The 20,429-nt window shown below is 54.3% G+C and overlaps 1 protein-coding gene across 1 annotated transcript in view; it reads right to left on the bottom strand.

Moving 5' to 3' along the window:
• Positions 1 to 16,617, bottom strand: part of Doc2b (double C2 domain beta) — a 37,027-nt gene extending 20,410 nt beyond the window's left edge. The window contains exons 1-5 of the mRNA XM_020157898.2: positions 16,188 to 16,617; positions 7,605 to 7,684; positions 4,399 to 4,473; positions 3,195 to 3,304; positions 2,936 to 3,062 (exon numbers count right to left, since the gene is read on the bottom strand). Coding sequence (XP_020013487.2) covers positions 2,936 to 3,062; positions 3,195 to 3,304; positions 4,399 to 4,473; positions 7,605 to 7,684; positions 16,188 to 16,566 — 771 coding nt within the window. The 5' untranslated portion in view covers positions 16,567 to 16,617. The remainder of the gene's footprint in view (positions 1 to 2,935; positions 3,063 to 3,194; positions 3,305 to 4,398; positions 4,474 to 7,604; positions 7,685 to 16,187) is intronic.
• Between the last annotated feature and the right edge of the window lie 3,812 nt (positions 16,618 to 20,429).

Here is a 20,429-nt window from a genome sequence, read left to right as displayed (position 1 = left end):
GGGCCCCCAAGGGCTGACGTATTTACCACCGGCCCTTGGCAGAAGGGGTCTGCCTCCGCCTACCCAGCTCTGTCTGCCTAAGCCAATCCTGGCCTTTTCTGGAGTTTGAAGCTCTGAGGCTGGCCTGCTCCTCCAGGCATTTGCTCAGGCTATGTCCACTCCCAGTGAGCCCTCCTGTCCTCACAGTGTAACGAACCTGTCTTTCCAGGACTGGCTCCAACCTAGTGGCTCCCTGACCCTCAGGTGGCTGGCTTGTCCCTGCTCCGTGCCCCAGTATCTCTGCTGCCTCTCATCACAATGCAGGTGGAACTTCCTGTTTTCTCTGTCTGCTCCAGACTCTCTGCCTCCGATGACAATTTTTACCTGTATCCTTTTTAAACTCCCTGCTGGGTAAGGGCCTGCCATGGAGCAACCTCTGTCAGAGACTTGTCCTAATGAAGGTGGGAACAAACAATGACAGATGGTCCGGTCTGGGTTTAACATCACGCCCTCAACTCTAGTCTGGGAGCCTTAGAGAAAGGCAACAAGGCCTTCCAGGCCTTTGGAGTCTTCTGGAAGGCAAGGGCCCAAGGCCCCAGTGCTCCTGGATGCTTCCTAGAGTCTCTTGGGTACTGGGGTGCTCCTTTGGGAGAGTCCTGAAGACAAAGCTATGTCCCCTTCCCAGACCCAGGGCAGCTGGGAGCTGGGCAGGGAAACCACCCAGTCCCCTCCTGTGCCTCAGCATGCCAAGTGCCACCTCAGAGTCAGGCCTCAACTCCAGGGTCAATATATCACTTGCTCCCACCCCAACCAACTGAAGGTGTCACCATTCTTCACTTCTGCTGCCCCCACAACCTCCCTTCTCTGTCCATTCGGACACACCCAGCTGGAGCCCTGTGTCCTTGGTGGACCCTTCCCAGGACTCTTCTGTCTTGCACAGGTCTAGCCTTTGCCTAACAGTTGCGTTCTGCCTGACACTAACGTAAGTCTCCATGTGGCCACATCCAAACCTTCCTGGAGATAAGGGAGGGAAGGGCTGGGCATCGAGGTTCCACCATGACTGACAGGCTACCTTTCCTCAACTCCCACACCCAGAGCAGACATGGCTAATTGATCACAGCCCTCACTGTGAGCTCAAATGCAACAGTACATCCTCAACACAGCACTCAAGCAGCCATTACCAATGGATCTGGCCAGGTGAGTGTGACTGCTGTGCGGGCCCAGGTTTTATGTGTGAGGAACTCACTAAACTGTGGGACTTGTGGTACTTTGTGTGATGTGTGACAATTAGACAGTAGGCAGGAGTAGGGATATCTTCAGCTGTTAAACTTTGGGTTACTGCATATGAAGACCATTGAACTGGGCATTGTTCAGTACCTACTTAGAAAAACCAATGCATACAGACTATAAAATCTAAAAGGTACTACCAAAATGCGTGCTTATGCAGAGTGGTTATCCCAAACTGTACTCTTGTAGTCACTGTGTGTCCTCAAATTGACCAACAAAGTCATAGCAAATTGAAGCAATGGTCAGTAATGCCCTGGGCACAGGCAGACACTCATGTGCCCACATAGACATATATACTCATACATGCTCTCACACAAACACCCTGAGCTCATTCATACAACTCACATGCGTGAATTGTGCTTACTCTGCACATGCAGTCCATGTACTCTACAATCCACTCTCACACAGTGTGTGTTAGGCAGGCGTTCAACCACCTGAGCCACTCCACCAGCCCTTACACACAGTTGTTTGTTTTGTCTGTGATCAGAGCTCAGGACCGTCAGGACCGTGGGCACCCACATTTCCTTCCTAAGTGGCGTAGACCATTTGGAAAAACTAGGTTACCTGTGATGAGTGACTAACAATAAAACAGAAAAGGTTCCATCCATCACTGGGATGTCTATGTGGGAGAGATGCAACAGGGAACAGGGTGATCAAGTCAGGCAAAAAACAGAACTGGGCTCTTCAGGGTGGGTTCCCAGGGCTTGGCTTCAGCTAAATTTGCTGAAGGCCTGGCACATAGTGGGGATGAGGGCGGGGCTTTGTCCTCCCAGGCTTTCCCCTTGCTCAGGCCTCTGGAGGGACAATGTACCACTGCCCATGTCCTGAACACTGGGCATCTGAGGGCCCCCAGCTCTCCTGAACCAGATGAGGGCGAGGAACAAAGAGAAGGGAGGCAGAGAACAAGACTTGGAGGGCTCAGCTGCTGCAGCCAGCCAGGGGGCAAAATCTGTACTGCCGTCATTTTTTAAACAATTGCCATTTCTAGGAAAGAATTATTTGCTGTCTCCTCCGGGCATCTCAGACACTTCAAGCCTACCATGTTCCAACTGAGCTCCTGCATGGCTGTCGCCCCAGCTGCCCCACGTTAACGGCTGCCTGGTGCCTCCAGTTGCTCAGGCCCCACACTTGAACTGCCCTTTGCCTTGCCTGAGACCCAGTCTGCTGGAACATCCCTTCTGGAAGCCAGCCTTTCTCCCACTCTCGTCTCTAGCTAGGACAGGGCCCAGCTCCTTCTTTGGCTCTGGCTTTCACTGTCTGTCCTTCTGATATCAAGAAGACATTCTGATATCAAGAGACAGTGAATCTGGTAAGCTGTCACCAGAGGGCTGGAGGTGTGACTCGGGGTAGAGCACTGGCCTAGTAGGTGCAAGGTTCCAGGTTTAATCCCCAGTATCACAAAAAAGTCACCAGATGCCATACCTGTGCCGAGCATCCTCCCGTGGCTCTGTGTCATTTGTGAGCTTCCACTCCCCACTCTCTTCTATCCCACCTCCTGGGATGGCCCCTCCCCTGACTGTCAGCTTTGCTGCTCACTCTGTGCCTCCAATGGGTGGGAAGTCCTGTCTCTCTCCCTGTACCTGCACCCCGTCAGGTTCATAGTCCATGCTCAGCCAGTCCTCCTGCCTGGGACCCTGGACAGGTGTCTGGGAAGCCTTAGGCCACTCACCGGCAACTGCTTCTCCAGGCAGATGCTGAAAGTCTTGGTGTGGTTGGGTTTCAGCTTCTTCAGAGGCACCCGTGTCTCCCCAATGAACTCGTTGTGACGGAATTTGTCCTCGTCGCACACAGAGATCCTGGGGGCAAGGGGCAAGGCCAGCGCCTCAGGATTCACAAGGGGGCGGATATGGGCAGAGCAGCCCTGTGGGTGGGACTGGGAGAACGAACGAGGGGTGGGGGAGATCTGGCGGCCTGGGGCCCTCACCCACCGCAGGGTCTTTCGGATCATGTCCTCATCTGTGATCCCGTAGTAAGTGAGGGTCTCATTCCACGTGGGATTCAGAGTGTTTCTCAGAGTTTTTGTTCTAAGCTTATTTGCCTGGGGAAAGGAAAAATGATCTTATTAGCACAGTTAGGCAGAATAATGGCCCCCAAAGCAGGCTATAACCTAGTCCCCGGAACCTGTACATACCCCATCTGACACAGCAAAGGGGGCCTGAGGTTGCAGATGGAATTAAGATATCTGAGTTGCCCTGCATGATCCCAGGGGTCCTTCAAAGTAGAAGAGAGGGCTGGGTGGGTAAAGGAAGTCGGCATCAGGCTGGCTTTGACTATGGGAGAAGGGACCATGAGCCAAGGAATACAGGTGGCTTCTGGAAGCTGAAAATGGCTGATCATTCCCCAGGACTCCAGAAGCAACACAGCCCTGCTGGCACCTTGGTCTGCAGTTCAGCAAAACCTGTGTCAGACTTCTAATCTGAAGAGCAGGGAGATAATAAATGTGTGGGTTTTTTTTTTTTTTTTGGCGGCATGGGGGTTTGAACTCAGGGCTTCATTCTTGCTAGGTAGGCACTCTACCACTTGAGCTACTCTGCCAATCCTTTTTTGTGTTGGCTATTTTGGAGATAGGGCCTTATGAAGTTTTTGCCTGGGATGGCTTCTAACTGGGATTCTTCTGATCTCTGCCTCCCAAGTAGCTGGGATTACAGGCGTGAGCCACTAGTGCCTAGCTCCCTTTGTGCTTCTGACTGCCTGCTGGCTCATCTAGCGTGGGAACAGGGGTCCTGGGGTCAAATAAATTGGGCAGATGCTACCCACTCCGTCCTCCTTATGGAGAGTCACAGAGCAGCCCATTAGCAGATTAAAGGCTCAGATAAATCCTAAGTCAAGAACCCGTTTAATAATGTTCCCAATGGTATTTGACCACAGAGTCCTTTTTTTTTTTTTTTAACCTCCCTATATATTATTTACCTCCAGCTGAGAACGCTTCTTGTAAAATTGTCAGCCTGGAAATTCTCTGGGGTGTTCCCCAACACGGTGGGTAGATAATCCTGACCTGGAGATCTAGAAGGTGGGAGCTTTGAGTGGAGGGGAATGGCTGGGGCCCCATCAGCTTGCTGAAGGAGGTGTGGGAGCTGTGGGCCTCCCTGGGTGCCCTGGCTACAACATGAGGCTTAGGACGGAGCCGCTCACCTTACTGGCTCCCGGCAGCAGGTGCAGCTTGACGTAGGGGTCTGCTAGTCCATTGTGGTCCATGGGCTTCAGGCCCTGAGCAGAGGACACCAGCAGAGGGTATGATTTTTGAAATCGGGGACACAGAGCAGTTAGCAGACATCACTTATCTCTGGGGCTCCTGGCTGGGCCCATTTGCCTTCTGGATGAAGGCATCACAGAAGCCCCCACCCCACACTCCTAGATGGCCGTGTGCGAGGCTGGCTAGGTCTCTTTTCCCCACACCACCTTGGGCCAGGACAGGTGCCATGGGGCCCTTTTCTCTTCCTATTTGCCTGATCATGGTGCACCTGGACTAAGCAAGCCCCACTGTCCTGCTTTGGGTGGGTCCTTCCCTCTTCCCCACTCCTTTCCCACTTCCCAAACAGGGGCTTGTTAGGGACTTTTCTCTCTGACGCTAGCTCCATGTGGCTCTCTGTACTCATCCACACGCTCCCATTGGGAGCTAGAGGAAAGTGTCCCAGGTCCTGGGAGGCTGCGTGAGACCCAGCTCAGCTTCTCCTGCGTTTGCCTCAGTGCTGGCTAGTCGATGTCAAAGGTTGCCCAGCTACTGAGGGTCCTCCCACAAGATGGCACCCCTCACTAACGCTGGTTTTGGTTCCTTTTGAAAACTCAGGTGTGCACAGCCTGAGTCACAAGCAGGGGCGTGGCTGACCTCCTGCAGGGATGTCTTTCTGGAAACTGCAGTTCCCCCTTCTGGGATGGCGCACAGGAACTAGGGAGGCATGGGTGGCATGTGTTGGGTAGAGCAGCAGCCCCAGGACTGGATTCACAGACAGATTGCAAGTTGTCTACACAATTGGGTGGGGGAGAGGCTGCTCACAAGGGCAGCCCTGGGTTCCCCTCCCAAGCCTGGCCCCTTCAGTGAGGAGGGGCATCCAGGGGGACTTCCAGCTGCTAGGCTGGCCTGCGTTCAGAGCTCAGCTCCTGCTCTTACTAACTGGGTAAGAAAACAAAGCACTTTGGGTCCTCAGCTTTACAATCTGTAAAAGGGGTTAATACTGCCAACTGCCAGGGGCAGAGTAGCGTGTAGGAGGTAATACAGATACATGGCTGGCAGGCAGGGTGTTCACTTCCTTCTCTGACATGCCAGGCCCCCTGGAAGACCCCAGAGAAGTAGTTGAGGGCCCAGCGCAGATATCTGAGCTGGCCCAGAGCTGCTGGGCTGCAGCTCTGTCCTACAGTGAGGACTGGCCCCAAGGGCCTGGATGCCCTGTCTGTGTCAGTGGCCATGAGGCTGCCTTCCACACCAGGCTCATGGCTACAGCATTCAGTTCTGCAAGATGAAAAAGTTGTGGCATGGGCAGGGGTGACTAGCAAAACCACGTAAATGTGCGTAATGTCACCCTGTGTGCTTACGGATAGTTACAGTGGTAAATTTCACATTTGCATATTTTAGCACAATTATAAACAACAACCAAGTCTCACAGGACTGTGGCTCTTTGGGGGTTCTCCCAGTCCCTCCTCAGATGTGAGTGCCCTATGTCCCCAGGCATTGGGGTGTGCCTGTGAGTGTGCCACCATCCTGAAGGATGGCATTGGGCACTGAGCACTTCTGATGCAGGTGCCACGTGTTGGCTCATTCGCTGTTCACAGTAGCCACCCGGGTGGGACAATGAGCCTGATTTACAGATGAGCAAATCTAGACCAAACCTCTCCTGGGGAAATGGGGAGCAGCCCTGTCTCCACCAGAGACCCCTGAGAGGCACATGTGTCAGCATGCTTCAGCTCCTGCTTTGGGGCTCCCCTGAGCTCTTCCTATCTCTGTGCCTCTCTCCTACACAGCTGGAGTTACAGAGAAAGAACTGGAAAGTGGAGGCCATCATGGCTCTGGGGCCTCCCATCCATTCCCCATCTCTGATGCCTTCAGGGATGCACCTCTAAGAGGACACAAATATGTATGCACTCCAGTACCCATGTAGATTTGCACACGTATATACATGTGCACACACATGTGAATGCACACACACACACACATACACACACATGCATGGGGCTGAGTAAAGAAGGCAGGAAGAGCCCTGGGCTCTGGGATGGGAAGAAGGGTTGGGCTCTAGAAGGGTAGCCTGACAGCTAGTCTCTAAGCCTGGATATGATGTACAAAACTGGAATGGGGGACAGACGGGAGTTGTCTCTCTACAGCCTGGCCTCCACCTTGAGAGCTGGGGGTCCCCAGGTGCTCCACTGTATTTCTAGTAGCAGGTCAGGGCACACCATGAAGCATGGCCTGTAGAGTCCACAGGAGTGGGCAGGGCTTCAGGGTGGAGCAGCTAAGCCTCCAAGTGCCCAACCTGGGCCCAAGGCCCATGGTGGATGGTCCTCACACTTGCCCATAGCAGTCCATGTGTGGTGGCCCAGGTTGGGCTGGAGTATAAGCATGGGGTGGCTCCAGGTGACCCTTCTGGGTGACCCTCAGCAGCAGGTGGGTGGGAAGGGTAGAAGGATCCTGCAGGATTGGGTCTGGACTAGGCAGCTCTGCAGTAGTCCCTCTATCTGCACTGGGCCAGCCCAGGCCCTTCTGCAGTCCTACTGGGTGCTATACTGGCCACGTGGCCCTTACCTTTCGAGAGAACATCAACTTTGGTACCTTCTTCCCAGAAGGAGCCATGTGGCAGAAGACAAAGGGAACAGCACAGATGAGAACACAGAGCTGACACACGAGGCTCAAGGACAGAGCCATGGTTAAGGGAAATGAGGCCTGCCAGGCCATAAAGGGAGCCTCAGAGAGCAAGGCTCCAAGGGCCTTTCTAGGTCAGGCCCCTGTCTGGAGTTTCAGCTTTCAGCAATACAACCACCTACTGCTCAGGAGGCTGAGGGAGCCCAGGGGCTGGAAGCTTAGGGTAGAGAGGTCTGGAGGCATAAGCACCCAATCCTCACTCCCTCTCTGGCTGCAGGACAGACCTCCCCCATCCCTTCCTATCCTGAATAACCCCTCCTTGCCCTGTCCCTGCCCAGCCTCCCTTCCCCCCTTTTCACCTCAAATTCCTTACTGTACAGGGCTTTTGGGGGGAAGTGGACAGTTGAGATGGTTTAAGCAAAAATTTCCCCTGCACTATGTCCCACACAACACAGACACTGCAATGCCTGGACAGGAAGGACAGGGAGGACTGACCCCCAGCCTGGGCAGTTCCTCTGGAGCCTGGAACTGGGGAGGGGGCGGGGCCTACCTTGGCCTTGCTGATGGTGCAGTGCAGGGCATTGTTCTCCTGGTCATAGAGCAGGCTGAAGTCCAGAGTGCCCAGGGCAGCTGCAGGCAGAAGAGGGCACAGGTTACACACTGGTTACTCCCTGAAGGAATGGCATCCTTCTATGTGTGGCTTGAAGAGTCACATTTTTTTAAAAGATTTAGAAAAATCAGCACAGGACAAAGACATTCATCATAACCCTTCCCAGAACAAGTGAACATGCAGAGTCTGCCTGAAATGAAAGCGGCAACACCGATCTCACAGCAACCAACAGTCTGCACAGACGGAACTCCCAGGACACCCACCCCAATCCCACTCTCTGCTCCTACAGACACTAGCTGTCACTAGCGTCTATCTGCAGGGCTGCTGTACAAACTAATAGGCAACATCATTTTTGTTTTTAAATAGCTGAAATTAGTTAAAGCAACCAAAGTATTACTGTCACAGCAAAGCTTAGTGATACCATACAGGGACTGCACTAACGACATTTTAAATTATCCAAATGACTTCTGGACTGAGATTAGGAAGGACACAGATTTCCCAGCTGCGGTACACTGATGGCTGGCCAAGAGCACAGATACACATTCACATCTCCAGTGAAAGGCATTTACCACCACCACCCAATCCATGAAACTCATGAGTGAAGGGGTGTGGCTCAGTGGGAGAGCGCTTGCCTAGTGTGTACAAAGCCCTGGGTTTCATCCCCAGCACCAGAGGAAACAAACAACAACAATAAAACCCCTCAAGTTTTACAAAAGAAAAATTAAATCCACATATATTAACAAACCATTCCTTCCAGTATGGAAGAATATCTCTACTTTTTTTTTTCCCCTAGTTAGGAATGAAAGATGCCACCGTTCCCACAGAGATGGTCACCAATTGAGCACCTACTGTATACCAGAGCCTTTACCCTGGTCCCACCCAACTCTGGGAAATGACAATGTTCTGTCACTCTGATGAGGAGCTGAGGCTTTGAGAGGCAGTAACCACTTGAGCCCCATGAGTGATACTCAAGTCACACTCAGACAGTAGGCCCTGCCCAGCCCCGGCCCCTGCACTGCACTGCCTGGTCTGTCCCAGTGTGGTGCCCACATATACCAGGCATTCTGTCTTCGGTGTACAACTGCCAGCCTGGGTGCCATGCCTCAGTTTACCTCATGTGGGCAATGTCACAGGGCTGAGTAAGAAAGTGGAGGAAACTGGGCTTTGAGAGGCTGCAGGCCCTGGCCACGAAGACCAGCTGATCCACTCAACCCGCCCTGAAGGTCACATGTGCGACTGCTGCTCCCCAGTCTCTTGGGGACCCTGGGTGGGCTGCATTGAGCCAGCTGGGTTCTCATGCTGCCCCCAAATGTCAAATCACAGTAGTGATTCCCAAGGGTCAGGCAGCAGTGGAGAAATAACTAGGCACAGCTGTCATCCTCAGGGCAAGTCACTCATTGCAGCTGTGGCCTCCCATGTCCCAGGGGTTCTCTCAGGAAGACCAGAGCAGGGGCAGTGGAGACCTCAACTCAAGTCCCCAGAGAGCAAGATGCACAGTCCCAGATGTCTCAAAAGTCCTGATCCTGCCAACTGCTGGGCTGGTCACAACAGTCTGGTGAGCTGAGAGCTATGGGGTCCCAAAGAGGGACGCCTACCCTTCATATCAGCTGGGTCCATCAGGGGAGGCTTCAGGTGATGGTTCATCTGACCCAGGAAGGATCAGTAGGAGTTGGCCCAGGGGCTTGGAGGGGACAGGTTAACCACAGGCACCTGGCAGGCCAGCCTGAGAGGCTGGAACGATGCCAGGGTGAGGCAAGGGTCAGGGAGAGGTCTGCATTGGACTCCCAGCTCCAGTCTAAATCAACTCTGACCACGCCCACCTGCACACTATTCACCAGCTCTGGCCACGCCCACTCACGCAGGGAGTGCTTTCCCATGGCAAAGAAAGAGTGGCCATGGGCTGGCAGAGCGGCTGAAGTGGTACAGTGCCTGCCTAGCAAGCGTGAGGCTAGGACTTCAAACCTGACTACCACCAAAAGAGTGGCCACACACATCACTTGCCTACAGGGCCATACTTCCAACATGGCCCTTTGGCTTGTAGCTCCTGAGACAGTAAGGGGGCAGGGGGCAAGACATGACAGGGCACGACAGCTTCTTGGATCTGCAGGGAAATGGATGCACCAGGGGATGACATGCAGTGGGTAGCATCTGTCATGTTCCCCAGAGGAGAGGCACCCAACTCATGTCTCTAGCCTTGCCTGTGGCACAGAGTGGGGGGACAGCACCTGATGTTGGACTCCCTTGGTTCAATCTGGGCACTTCCTTGCTGTGTGACCTCTTTATGACTCAGTCTCCCCATCTGCAGACTGGGGAGATGTGTCTGGGGTATTATGAGCACTAAGCAGATGATTACAGGGGCAGCAGATCTATTTAAGTGGCGTTTCTAGGTAACAGTGCTGGTCCCTCTGAGGCCTGTCCTGGAAGGAATCTATCCTAAACTGGATCACTCCCCTCCCTGCCTTTGGGAACAGAATATACCAATGGTCACTTGAGCTTCCGAGTAACCAGAGTCATCGCAATGACTGTAATTACTCTTCTGTGTGTCACCGTCACAGGGGCGTGTATCCATCCTTCCAGCAGGGATTTCAGGGAGCCCCTACTGGTAAGGTTTTCTGCCTACTGAAACTTCTACTAGAGCACAACCAGCTTGCTCTCCTATTCAGTTTCCTCCATGAAACCAGTTAGGATTTCATGATACTGTGTCCGACTAAAGAGTCAATAGGTCTGGCGCAAGCCTAAGGTATTCCTCCCACCCCCCAGTAGAGCTTGTGTGATTAGTGGGAACTGAGTCTGGTCCTTTGCTGCCTGCATCACAGCTCCCATCTGTGCAGGTGGGCAGGTGAGGATGCACATGTATCACCAGTAGCACAGCCACAGGCCCAAGCCGCATTCAGCTGCAGCTTCTGTAATAACAATTTCCAGAACTGTTGGTTTTATAAGATAGTCATCACTCTGCTGGTCAGTTCAGGCCCACCCTGGCCACACCTATGAGGCCATCGAGCAGCAGATGCTCAGTCCACATGGGAGTCCATTCAGACCATCTTGCTTTCCAGTTGCTCTCAGAGCAGAGATGTGGTGTGCTGTCATTGTGAGGAAACTCACACTCCATGCTGTCTGTCTGTCTTCTAATCCCAGAGAAGGATGAGTGGGGAGACACAGGCCACCTTCTCCCCACAGGGAGCTCGGCCTCCAGAAGGGCCCCTGCCACCACTGTTATCAACTCTGCATGTGCCCTAGGATGGGATTGATGACGTTCTTTAACTCTATTGGAATTTCTATAAGAAATGCTAGTTTATAAGTGGAGGCTCAGTAATAATTTTTTTGGGCACTAACGAAATTTAAACTCAGGGCTTCAGGCTTGCTAGGCAGGCACTCTTTCACTTGAGCCACGCCTCTAGCCCTTTAGCTCTGGTTATTTTGGAGACAGGGTCTTGCACTTGCCTGGCTTGGACCATGATCCTATTCTAAACTACCTACCAGAACTGCAATGATAGGCGCTATCCACCATGCCTAGCTTTTGCTGTTGAGATGGTGGGGTGTCTTGCAAACTTATTTGCCTGGGCTGGCCTAGAACTCTGATCCTCCTGATTTCAGCCTCCCACTAGCTAGGGCTGACAGAAGCACACCTCTGTGCTCAGCCATTGGTTGAGATTGGGTCTTGTGAAAACTTCCTGCCCAGGCTGGCCTCAAAACCTCGATCTTCCTATCTCAGCTGAGATTCCCAAGTAGCTAGGATTATGGGCCTGAGCCACTAGTGCCTGACTTTGGTCACAATTTTGAGAGACTTGTGGGGGCACAGTGAGGAGAAGTTGTCTTAATGAGTGCATCGTCCCACGTGTTCCCTTCTCATTTGGAGAAATGCAGCTCAGAGAGGGGAGGATAGCTGGTCAGGGTGACCCAGCCGAGCTGGGGAGTTTCTGCCTTAACATCTAGTGGCTTCCTGGAACTTTTTGTTTGCCACACTGTTTAACTGAAGTCTTCGGAGGTGAAACAAAAGAGAAAAGCAGGGCTGCTGCTGAGGAAGAGGAGGGGCTCGCTGCATCCCTGAAAGAGCCTGAGCTGGAAAGCACCCTGGGCTGTGGAGGGCCGGAAAGGAGGGGAGGTGCTTCTGTGTGTGAGATCCAGTGGCCCTGCCCTTGGAACCACTCAAATCATGTGCCCGAAGTTTACATCTCTGGAAAAATAATGAAGGTTGGTCACTAATGGGCCCTTGAGAGTTGTCACCCGCTTGTCGATAATTATAGAACTTTAATGGGGCTAATTCAGAGAAAATCAAGCCTCAAGCCCCTGTTGGTTCCTCTAAGGTGGAACATCCCCCAGCTGTGCGGGTAGAGACCGACAGACAGCCTCGTTCTGACCTTGGTCTCACCTGAACTTGCGTGACCCATACATCCTTGGGAACAGAAACTCTGGCCTGATTCATTTTCTTTCTTTCTTCCTTCCTTTCTTTTTTTCTCTTCCTCTCTTTCTTTCTTTTCTCCCCTCCCTCTCTTTTTCCTCCCTCCCTCCCTTTCTTACTGAACAAAAATGTCAGCTTCTGAAATAAAAAAAAAAAAATGAAGTCTGGGGGTAGAGTTCAAGTGGTAGAGCACTTGCCTAGCAAGCCTGAGGCCCTGGGTTCAATCCAGTAACACCCATCACCACCACCACAAAAACAAACAAACCAACAAACAAACAAAAAAACCCTGTGGTAAGAACCATAAAAATTATCAAGCCTGATTTGAAAGCATTTCAGTTGGGGAAACTGAGGCACTGAGCCAGGCAGGTACTGCATGGGGGACAGAGGAATGAACTATACATCCTGCTTCCCGGAGGCTTCGAGGCAAAGGCTTAGGACTTTTACACATCTCTTTATTCCTTACTTTAAATTGTTCAAAAGTTCTTCATCACCTCCCAGATTCTGCTCAACCTTCTTGGTGTGGCATTTGAGACCTTCTGTGATATGACTTCTTTGGCCTCATCACCAGTTTTTTCCCATTGCCTCAGCCACTTGGCTGTATTGTGCCTCTGCCTAGCTGTGCTTCCCATGATTCAGCAGCTGTGCACACCCGTTTCTCCTTCTACTCTGTCAGTCTGCTCCCACCTTCCTCCCTGCCAGAGTAGAGCCCTCTCTTTGGGTGTCCTCTGAGCATGCCAGAGCTTCCTGTTTGGACTCCTGCCTCCTTGCCCCTCACTGCTGGGCCACTAGTTGGGTTTCCATGAACACCTGAGGTCAGAGGTTGTGGCATGCTTGTGTCTTCATGCCTAGCACACAGCTGGTGTAATGCTGAATGCATAAAATATGACAACAGGTCAGGGCAGAACATGACTGAAACCCACAGAGGTCCTGGGCTTGAAGGCAGGGGAACCATTTCCAGTGAGGACTGAGATCAGCTCCAATCAAGTAGAGCCCTTATGACAGACCCAAGAATGATTCTTCCACTTTCCCCTTGCTCCAGACCTCCACAGGCATCAATCCTAACCTGACCCATGGTGAGTCATGCAGGAGCAGGTTGAAGCATGGGCATGTAGTGTAATTCTGGCAGATGAGACAAAAAGACAGGTCTCTTGGGACCTTCTAGGAGAGGTTTTTTTTTGTTTGTTTGTTTTGTTTTTTATCTTAAACTGAGATGTCGGGGAGGAAGCTTGTCCTTATCAAATCTAGACCTTATTATTACATGTGATGCCTGGACCCACAGCAGCCACCTTGGACCATGAGGGTCCTGCTCAGCTGATGGAGGCTATCAACATCATTAGGATGGTGGTTTGCACCTGGTCATTCCTTATCTCTATGCCCTTGGGAATAGGAAATCTGCTCCAATTTTCAGCCTAAGAGGAAAAGAGCTGGCCAATTGGAAGGAGGAACAGAAGCCTTGCCACTGATGGTGGTGAGTTGCTGCCAAAGCAATGCACCCCGGTGCCTCAGGACCTCCTCTGCCCTCCTTGTTCAAGTCACTTTGAGTTGGGCTTTCGTTACTGGTAATCCAAAGCACCCTAGTCACTACGGTTTTGAGGGAAGGAGTTGGGTTCCTTCCACAGTGAAGAGCAGGTGGGAACCACATCTCTGCAGGGGGAGCATATGCAGTGTGAAGGGCACAAGGCCTGTCTTGAGTGTGCACAAAGAAGTCAGCTTGGGACACCTGGGAGGGGAGCCCTGGGCTGGTGCTTTTAATCCTGTGCTCTGCTTTCTCCCCAGCTGCCTCTCTGGGAGATCTGCTGGGAACATGTGGATCCTGTCCTGTGCTTCGGGGTGACTAACAAAGGAAGGTCTTGAAAGAGGGGGTAAAGGCTGAAGAAATAAACACTTCCCTCTCTGCTTGGACGACAGAGCAGCCGCCCTAATTTCTTCTTGTCAAAACAGAGATAATCCAATAATTAGGGCAGCAAATAGCATAACCCTGGCTAAAGCAGTAACGAACCATCTGGCTTGAATCATTCAAGCTTATTCTAGGTATCTGGTTGTCAGAACTCAGAGAGGCACAGCCTGGGGTACTGGCTCCCCACCTCAGGAGCCAGGATTCATGCACTCCCAGCCACAGATGGGATCCAAGCCCACGGTGGTCACCCTTAAAGGGGGCGAAGCTAAGCCAAGCTGCACTAGCTCAGCTACACACCCTCCTCCTTAGCTCTGCACCTTCCAGCCTTCTTTTCAGTGTTCCTTTAGTGTGTCCTGGTGATATGGGTGTGGCCAGCCCTCCCCTCAAGCTGGCAAAGCTGTGTCCAGGTCGGCCCTTTGTGAGTCCCCAGCTAGGACACCTGTGTGCTCTGAGTCCAGGGACCCAGCCTGTTCCCTTTGCCTACTCCCTGTGACTGGGACAGTGCTTGGTGATGGACTACTGAGATGACTGGGTGATGAGACTGCTGGCCTGAGCTTTGGGCTTTCTGGTTCCCTCCTCACCTGTGGGATCTGGGACAGTCAAAAGCAATAACCAAGTTTCTCCCCTCTTGGCCATAGTCATATCTGATGGGTTGCTGTGGCACCTGGAGGTTAGCCAGGAACTCGGCAGAAACCCTGCCCACCCACTCACTCTTTGGTGCAGCCGTCAAGATGCTGGAAATGGGAACCACTTCCTATCTCTTCTCGGGCTGGCTCTGGATCCAGGGCAGCTAAAGGGCTGACTTGGGTCCCAGATAAGGGCCTCCCCAGAGGCCAGTGAGCACCAGGGAGCTTTGCACAGGGAGCCAGGAGCTGGGGTGGGGGCAGATCCAGGGCACAGCCTTGCAGGCAACAAACTCTCCCGACCCAATTTCTCCAAGTCCAAGACGCAGGAAAGCGAGGGAGAGGATTGCTCCCCAGCCCCCATGCCAGGGGGCAGGTCCTCAATATGCCTTGGGCCACAGCAAGCAATGTCCCCAAAGAGGCCATCTCTGGCCCACCACTGAGATTGGGCGATGAGGGGTCCGTGCCTCGGGTGACACTGTGAATTCCTACCTTCAGCTTCCACAGGCGCATGTTATATACTGGGAAACTCCAGGCCCCAGTCCAGAGGCTTGGGGCAGCGCCCAGGCCAGGCGCAGCCACCATTGAGCTGGAGGCTGGACGCGCCCTGGGAAAGCGGGCGCTGAACCCCGACCTCAGAAGGTCCACATTCCTGCCAGGGCTAGGTTTTGACAGTGGTTTTCAGGTCTGAGTGACGCGGTGGAGGCCACAGTTGGGTTGGGGACTTTCCACGCAATGCCTCCCTGCACCCCCGCGCAAAATAATGAGCATGGGACCTGGCCTCATCCCCCTTGATTTCCCTGGTGATCCCAGGTCTTGCGGGGCAGGCACCCTAAGAGACTGCACAAGGCGACAGGAGTCCCGCCGACCGGGCCTCGGCCGGGAGGATCCCGGCGTTTGCGCGCTCCCTGGGGCTCGGTGCGGGGAGGAGGGGGCGCGGCTGGGGGGCCCTTCCTGCTCTGGGAAGAGGGCGTAACAGGTGGGTGAAGGTCCGCGGCCCGCGAGAGCGCCGCGGCGGGGTCCACGAAGGCGTGAGGAGGAACCGCCAAGGTTTTTCCAAAGGACAAGCGGCCCCGCGGTCCTCCTGGTCCTCGGCCCGCGCGCCAGCAAAGCCGCGGCGATGTGCCGGCCGCCGGGCCCACCCGGGAAGCCGGGCCGGCCCCAGCCGCCGACCCCTCCCCAGCTCGCCGCATTCCGACCCTCGGCCGCAGGGCCGCCGGGAGCGGGCTCGCGGGCCCGGAGCGACCGCGCGGCCGGCAGCAACTGGTGTCTCCCCGGGGCGCAGCTCCGCCCTTCCCGGGAACAAAAGCCGCCGCCCGCGCCGGAGCTCCCGGCGCGCGGGCCGAGAGGAGGCGCGGCGCCGGCTCCCCGCGGAGCCGGGGCCCTGAAATGGGACACCCCCAGAGGGCGCCCCCAAACTTCCCACCTCTCCCGTGCGGGTCGGGGAAGGTGTCGGGTGGGTCTGCAGGGCGCACGGAGAGCGTGGACAAGGGGGCTGCGACCCGGCAGGAGGGCGATGTATGCCCAAGGACAACGAAAGCGACGCGAGGGGACCGAGGGGGCGCGCGAGGCCGGGGCGTGAAGTCGGCGAGTTGGAAACTTACTGCAGTCGTCCGATTCGTAGCCGTCGGCGTCTGGCTCCTCCTCGGGCGGCTTGGCGGGCGGCCGCGCCGGGCTGGGGCTGGGGCCGGGGCTGGGGCCTGGGCTGGCTCCGTAGGCTCCGAAGAGCTGGTCCACATCCTCGTCGTCGTCGCGGGCGCCGTCGGAGGGGCTGCGGCGGCCCGCGCTGGCGGCGGCCGGGCGCGCGGGGGCGGCCGGGGGTGCTTCGGCGCGGGGCCCGGCGGCCGGGGGCAGGCCCCGCGGGAAGCGGGGGAAGTAGTCGGAGATCTGCTTGATGGGCCGGATGGGGCCAGGACACACGTCGATGGCCATATGCTCCTGGATGCTGATGGTCGCCTTCTGCCCTCGCCGCCGGAGGGTCATGCAGGCAGCGCCGCCACGCCCGGGCGCGGCCCGGCCCGGCGCGACCCCGGCCCGGGGGCGGCTCAGCAGGCCCGGCGGGGCGCGGCGGAGGCTGCGGGCGTCGCCGGCTTTGCCCCCGGACGGCCCTGACGCGGCTGCTGCCTGCTCGGCGGCGGCCGGCGCAAGTGAGTGCCAGCTGCCGGCAGGCAGGGGGCGGGCCCAGCCCGCGTCACCCGGTAGCAACCAAGCAGTGTGAGTGTGCGGGCTGCGCGGGCGGGCGCCGAGCGAGCGAGCGAGCGAGCAGAGCCAGCCGAGCGCCGCCACATTCACTCGCACTCACACCAGCGCGCACGCCGACCCGGGACCCCGCGCGCGCACACACGCGGTAGGGCAAGGCCACCGGGCGCCTTCCACTCACAGGACAAGTGGGGAGCTGAGCAGGGCTCCGCGCACTGTCTCAGCACACCCAGGTGTGCACGGCACTCCACGCACACACAAACGTGTCCAGACACTTAGGTGATTTCCACCTGCTCAGGGGTGTAGGATATATACACACCATACATGCACGCTTGCAGAATTGGCCCTCCCCAACACACACATGATCGAGAATACCCAAGGCACAGCCTTGCATGCCCCCAAGCACAACTGTCAGAAACCCCCTCCCATGGGAGACCTGGGCAAGGCCTCCTCAAACCTCCAGGTTTAGGACACAGCACACTCCTAGGAGTGCAGGGACAGCTGCTCACACACTTGCAGGACATGTGCACCCTAAGACACTGCTGGTACAAGCTATGCACACTTCCTCTTATGTCTCATACAAACTCGAGCACTCCCTGTAGCCTCCAGTCAGCCCCTCAACTCTGTCAGTGAGTGGTTTGAAGGACCCACAGGGACAGGCTGGATGAGGACCCAGACCAGGGCATGGTGAGGAGGGGGCAAGGGCAGGCAGGATTTGGGCAGAGGAGACCCTTCTTGTGCATGATGGGGCATGAAGCAGAGTTGGAAAGGCAGGGTGTCACCTGCCCAGCCACTTCCACCTCGATGGACAGATAAGTAAACAAATCCCTAACAAACTGAGGTCCAGCTTTCTGGGAATAGCCCTGCTGGGAACAGGCTGCTGCTTATACAGGTGTGTCCCCTGAAAGCCCTGGCATGGATGGAATCTTGTTTACTCACTGATTTCCTCCTACCCTTTAGAGACAATTAACCCTCTGGGCTGAGTCCCTTCTGTGAGTCTGATTGAAGGGGCCCCCAGTTTGTGCCATCCCACACCACAAGCCCTGTGAAGGGCAGGGAGCAGAGATAAGAGAGGAGAAGAATTCCCCTTGTTGCTTCCAGCTGCATCATTCTGGCAGGCCATTCGAGCTCCGGAGCCTCAGTTTACCCAGCTGTGAAATAGAGCTAATTCCAGCCTCACAGGATTGTGGTGAGGCCCTATTCACACAGAACATAACAGGTATGAGGCATTCAACAGGTCTGCTTTCTCTTCTCCCTTCCCTTGAGAGAAAGACTCATTGGTGAGGAAAGGTGGAGAAATATTTTGTTGCATGTTAAGTTCTGAGCTGTAGGGTGGTGGTGGTGACTGCCTACCTTTGAAAACTACATTTTCAATGTTTCTGTGTTCAAAACTGCATCTCATCCATTTCTTTACTACCGCCATGATGTAGGCAGAGCACACTCTTGCACTATTTTGAGGTAAGAAAATTAAGACTCAGGCCTGAAATGACTGCTTGCTGCTAAGAGCTGGGATTAGAACTCGTGTCTTTAATTTTTTTTTTTTTTTTGTGGTACTGGAGTTTGAACTAAGGGCTTCAAGCTTGCTAGGCAGCACCTCCAATCCTGTGTCTTTGACTTTTTTGAGCTTTTCACTCTCCCTTCCTCCACCTTTCCCGCCTTCACGCCTACAAAGCCCAGAGGGGTGGGGGCACAGGTAAAACCTGAGGCTTCTTGGGTAGGGACAGCACAAAGGAGGAGAAGGAGAAGAAGAAGGAAAAGGAGGAGGAGAGGAGGCGGGAGATCTTCTGAGATCTTTGGGGATTACTGTAGGAATGACCTGGCCTGGGAGAAGTTGGTCTAGAACAATCAAGGTCCTGGTGGAAGTTCAGCCTTCTGAGAGTCAAGGGAGGCAGAGGAGCCTGTACTTATGGGATTCTCATTCTAGGACTACTTAAGGGAATTAGTCCTTAAATAGGCACACAGTGACTTTTGCTGCATCATAAAATGATTATGTAATGATACGGGTTAACATACAGACTCGGAACTGCCATTTCACAATTCCTTTACTAAGGAGCAAGAGGATGTGATCATCTTGCAGATGGGGAAAATGAGGTTTCTGGTAGTCAGGTGACTAGCAAGAGGCAGGTGGGGGCAGGAGCCGCCACACACTGACCCCCTGACCCTGTGCCCTTTCAGTGTCAAAGTCACTGAAAGAGATGTGTAGGGCCTAGCCTCCAAAGCATAGGAGCCAAGGAAAACCAAGATGCCCACTGGAGAAACGTGGTGTGTGTGTGTGAGCTAACCTCTGGCAGGTGGCAGAGTTGAGATCCATTCTGAGACTGAATTTATGCAGCCACGAGCCTAGCAGAGATGGGGTGGGGCCCATGATGGAGTAGAAGTGGACAGACGTACAGTTTCTAGAAAGAACCTGAGTCAGGAAGCAAGACAAAAGCCATGTCTAACTAACTATGTGTTAGTTAACTAACTAACTAACCAACCGTGTCTGACTCTGTGCAAGTTGCTTGATGCAGGCCCCCAGTCTCACCTGTGAAATGGGGAATGGAACAACAGTGGCAGAACTGAAGGGAGGCTAGGTATCAAACGCCTGCCTCCCACACTGCTCGGGAGGTAACAGGTGCTCAGTGAATTGGAGTTTTCTTCCTACAGCCTTGCCGGCCTCAGTTTCTCTACCAGTGAAATACAGTTGGCTGCTCTTCCTGTCTGCTGCCAGGACCAGATGAGGACACTGAGCAGAAGTACATTGAGAGGTAGATACACTTGCCACAGCTGGGTGCTGGCTGGCCTGTGTGGACCTTTAACCACCTGGGCATGTCCAAATCCCCATCAATCATGTTGCTGAGGTGGGAAGCTCAGCAGCTGGACCAGCCCTTGGCAAAGGTAAGAGTCTGCCCTTGTTCTGAGCCCTTGAGAGCCTTGTCCCCCTGCTTCTCCCTCACCTGCTTTTCCAAACAGGCTTCTGAGCTCTCAGCACCCCCACCCCCTGTCCAATGGGGTAGAAATTGGCTCCTCAAAGTATGGTCCGACATCACCTGGATTCCAGGTCCCCACGTCACAGCCACTGACCCAGAATATGTGTGCACAACTTCAGATGTCTTAACAAGCACGCTTGGATTATTTTCATGCACAATGAAGGCTGAGAATTGTTGGGTTGTGAGGTGCTAATGGCACAACAGTGACTCTCAACCCGCTGATGGCCCCACGCTATGCACGTGTGTAATGCCCGCTGTCAATAGCATCTCCCAGTATTTAGCAAAATTCTCAGCTGGGAAGTTGAGTGCCTGATGGGTGTTAGGCCGTTGCTGGAATTTCTAGAGGGGTTTGGCAAAACCTTAGAGGGAGCCTGATGTACCCCACCTTGACCTCTTCTAGCTCAGAACAACCAGATAATGCCTTATCTTCAAACAGGTGACATGCATTTTTGAGGAAGTGGCCTTACACAGCACATGGGCGGATGTCCTTGGCTGGCATCTCTGGCTGTGTTGGGGGGGAGGAAGGCTCTCCCCTGGCCCTGGCCTAACATGCAGCTCCAGTTTGTCCATCCTCCCGTGATGACTGGGGGAGCTCTGTCCTGCTGTGCCGCTAGAACCTTGTGTGTACTAACAGGAATTTTTAACCCAAAGGAGAGGCGGGTGGAGGAATTTAGACAC

This window comes from Castor canadensis, chromosome 11, assembly GCF_047511655.1.
Source record: "Castor canadensis chromosome 11, mCasCan1.hap1v2, whole genome shotgun sequence".
NCBI lineage: Eukaryota > Metazoa > Chordata > Mammalia > Rodentia > Castoridae > Castor > Castor canadensis.
The sequence above is the reverse complement of the archived record's forward strand: the minus strand, read 5'-3'. Positions and strand labels throughout refer to the sequence as shown.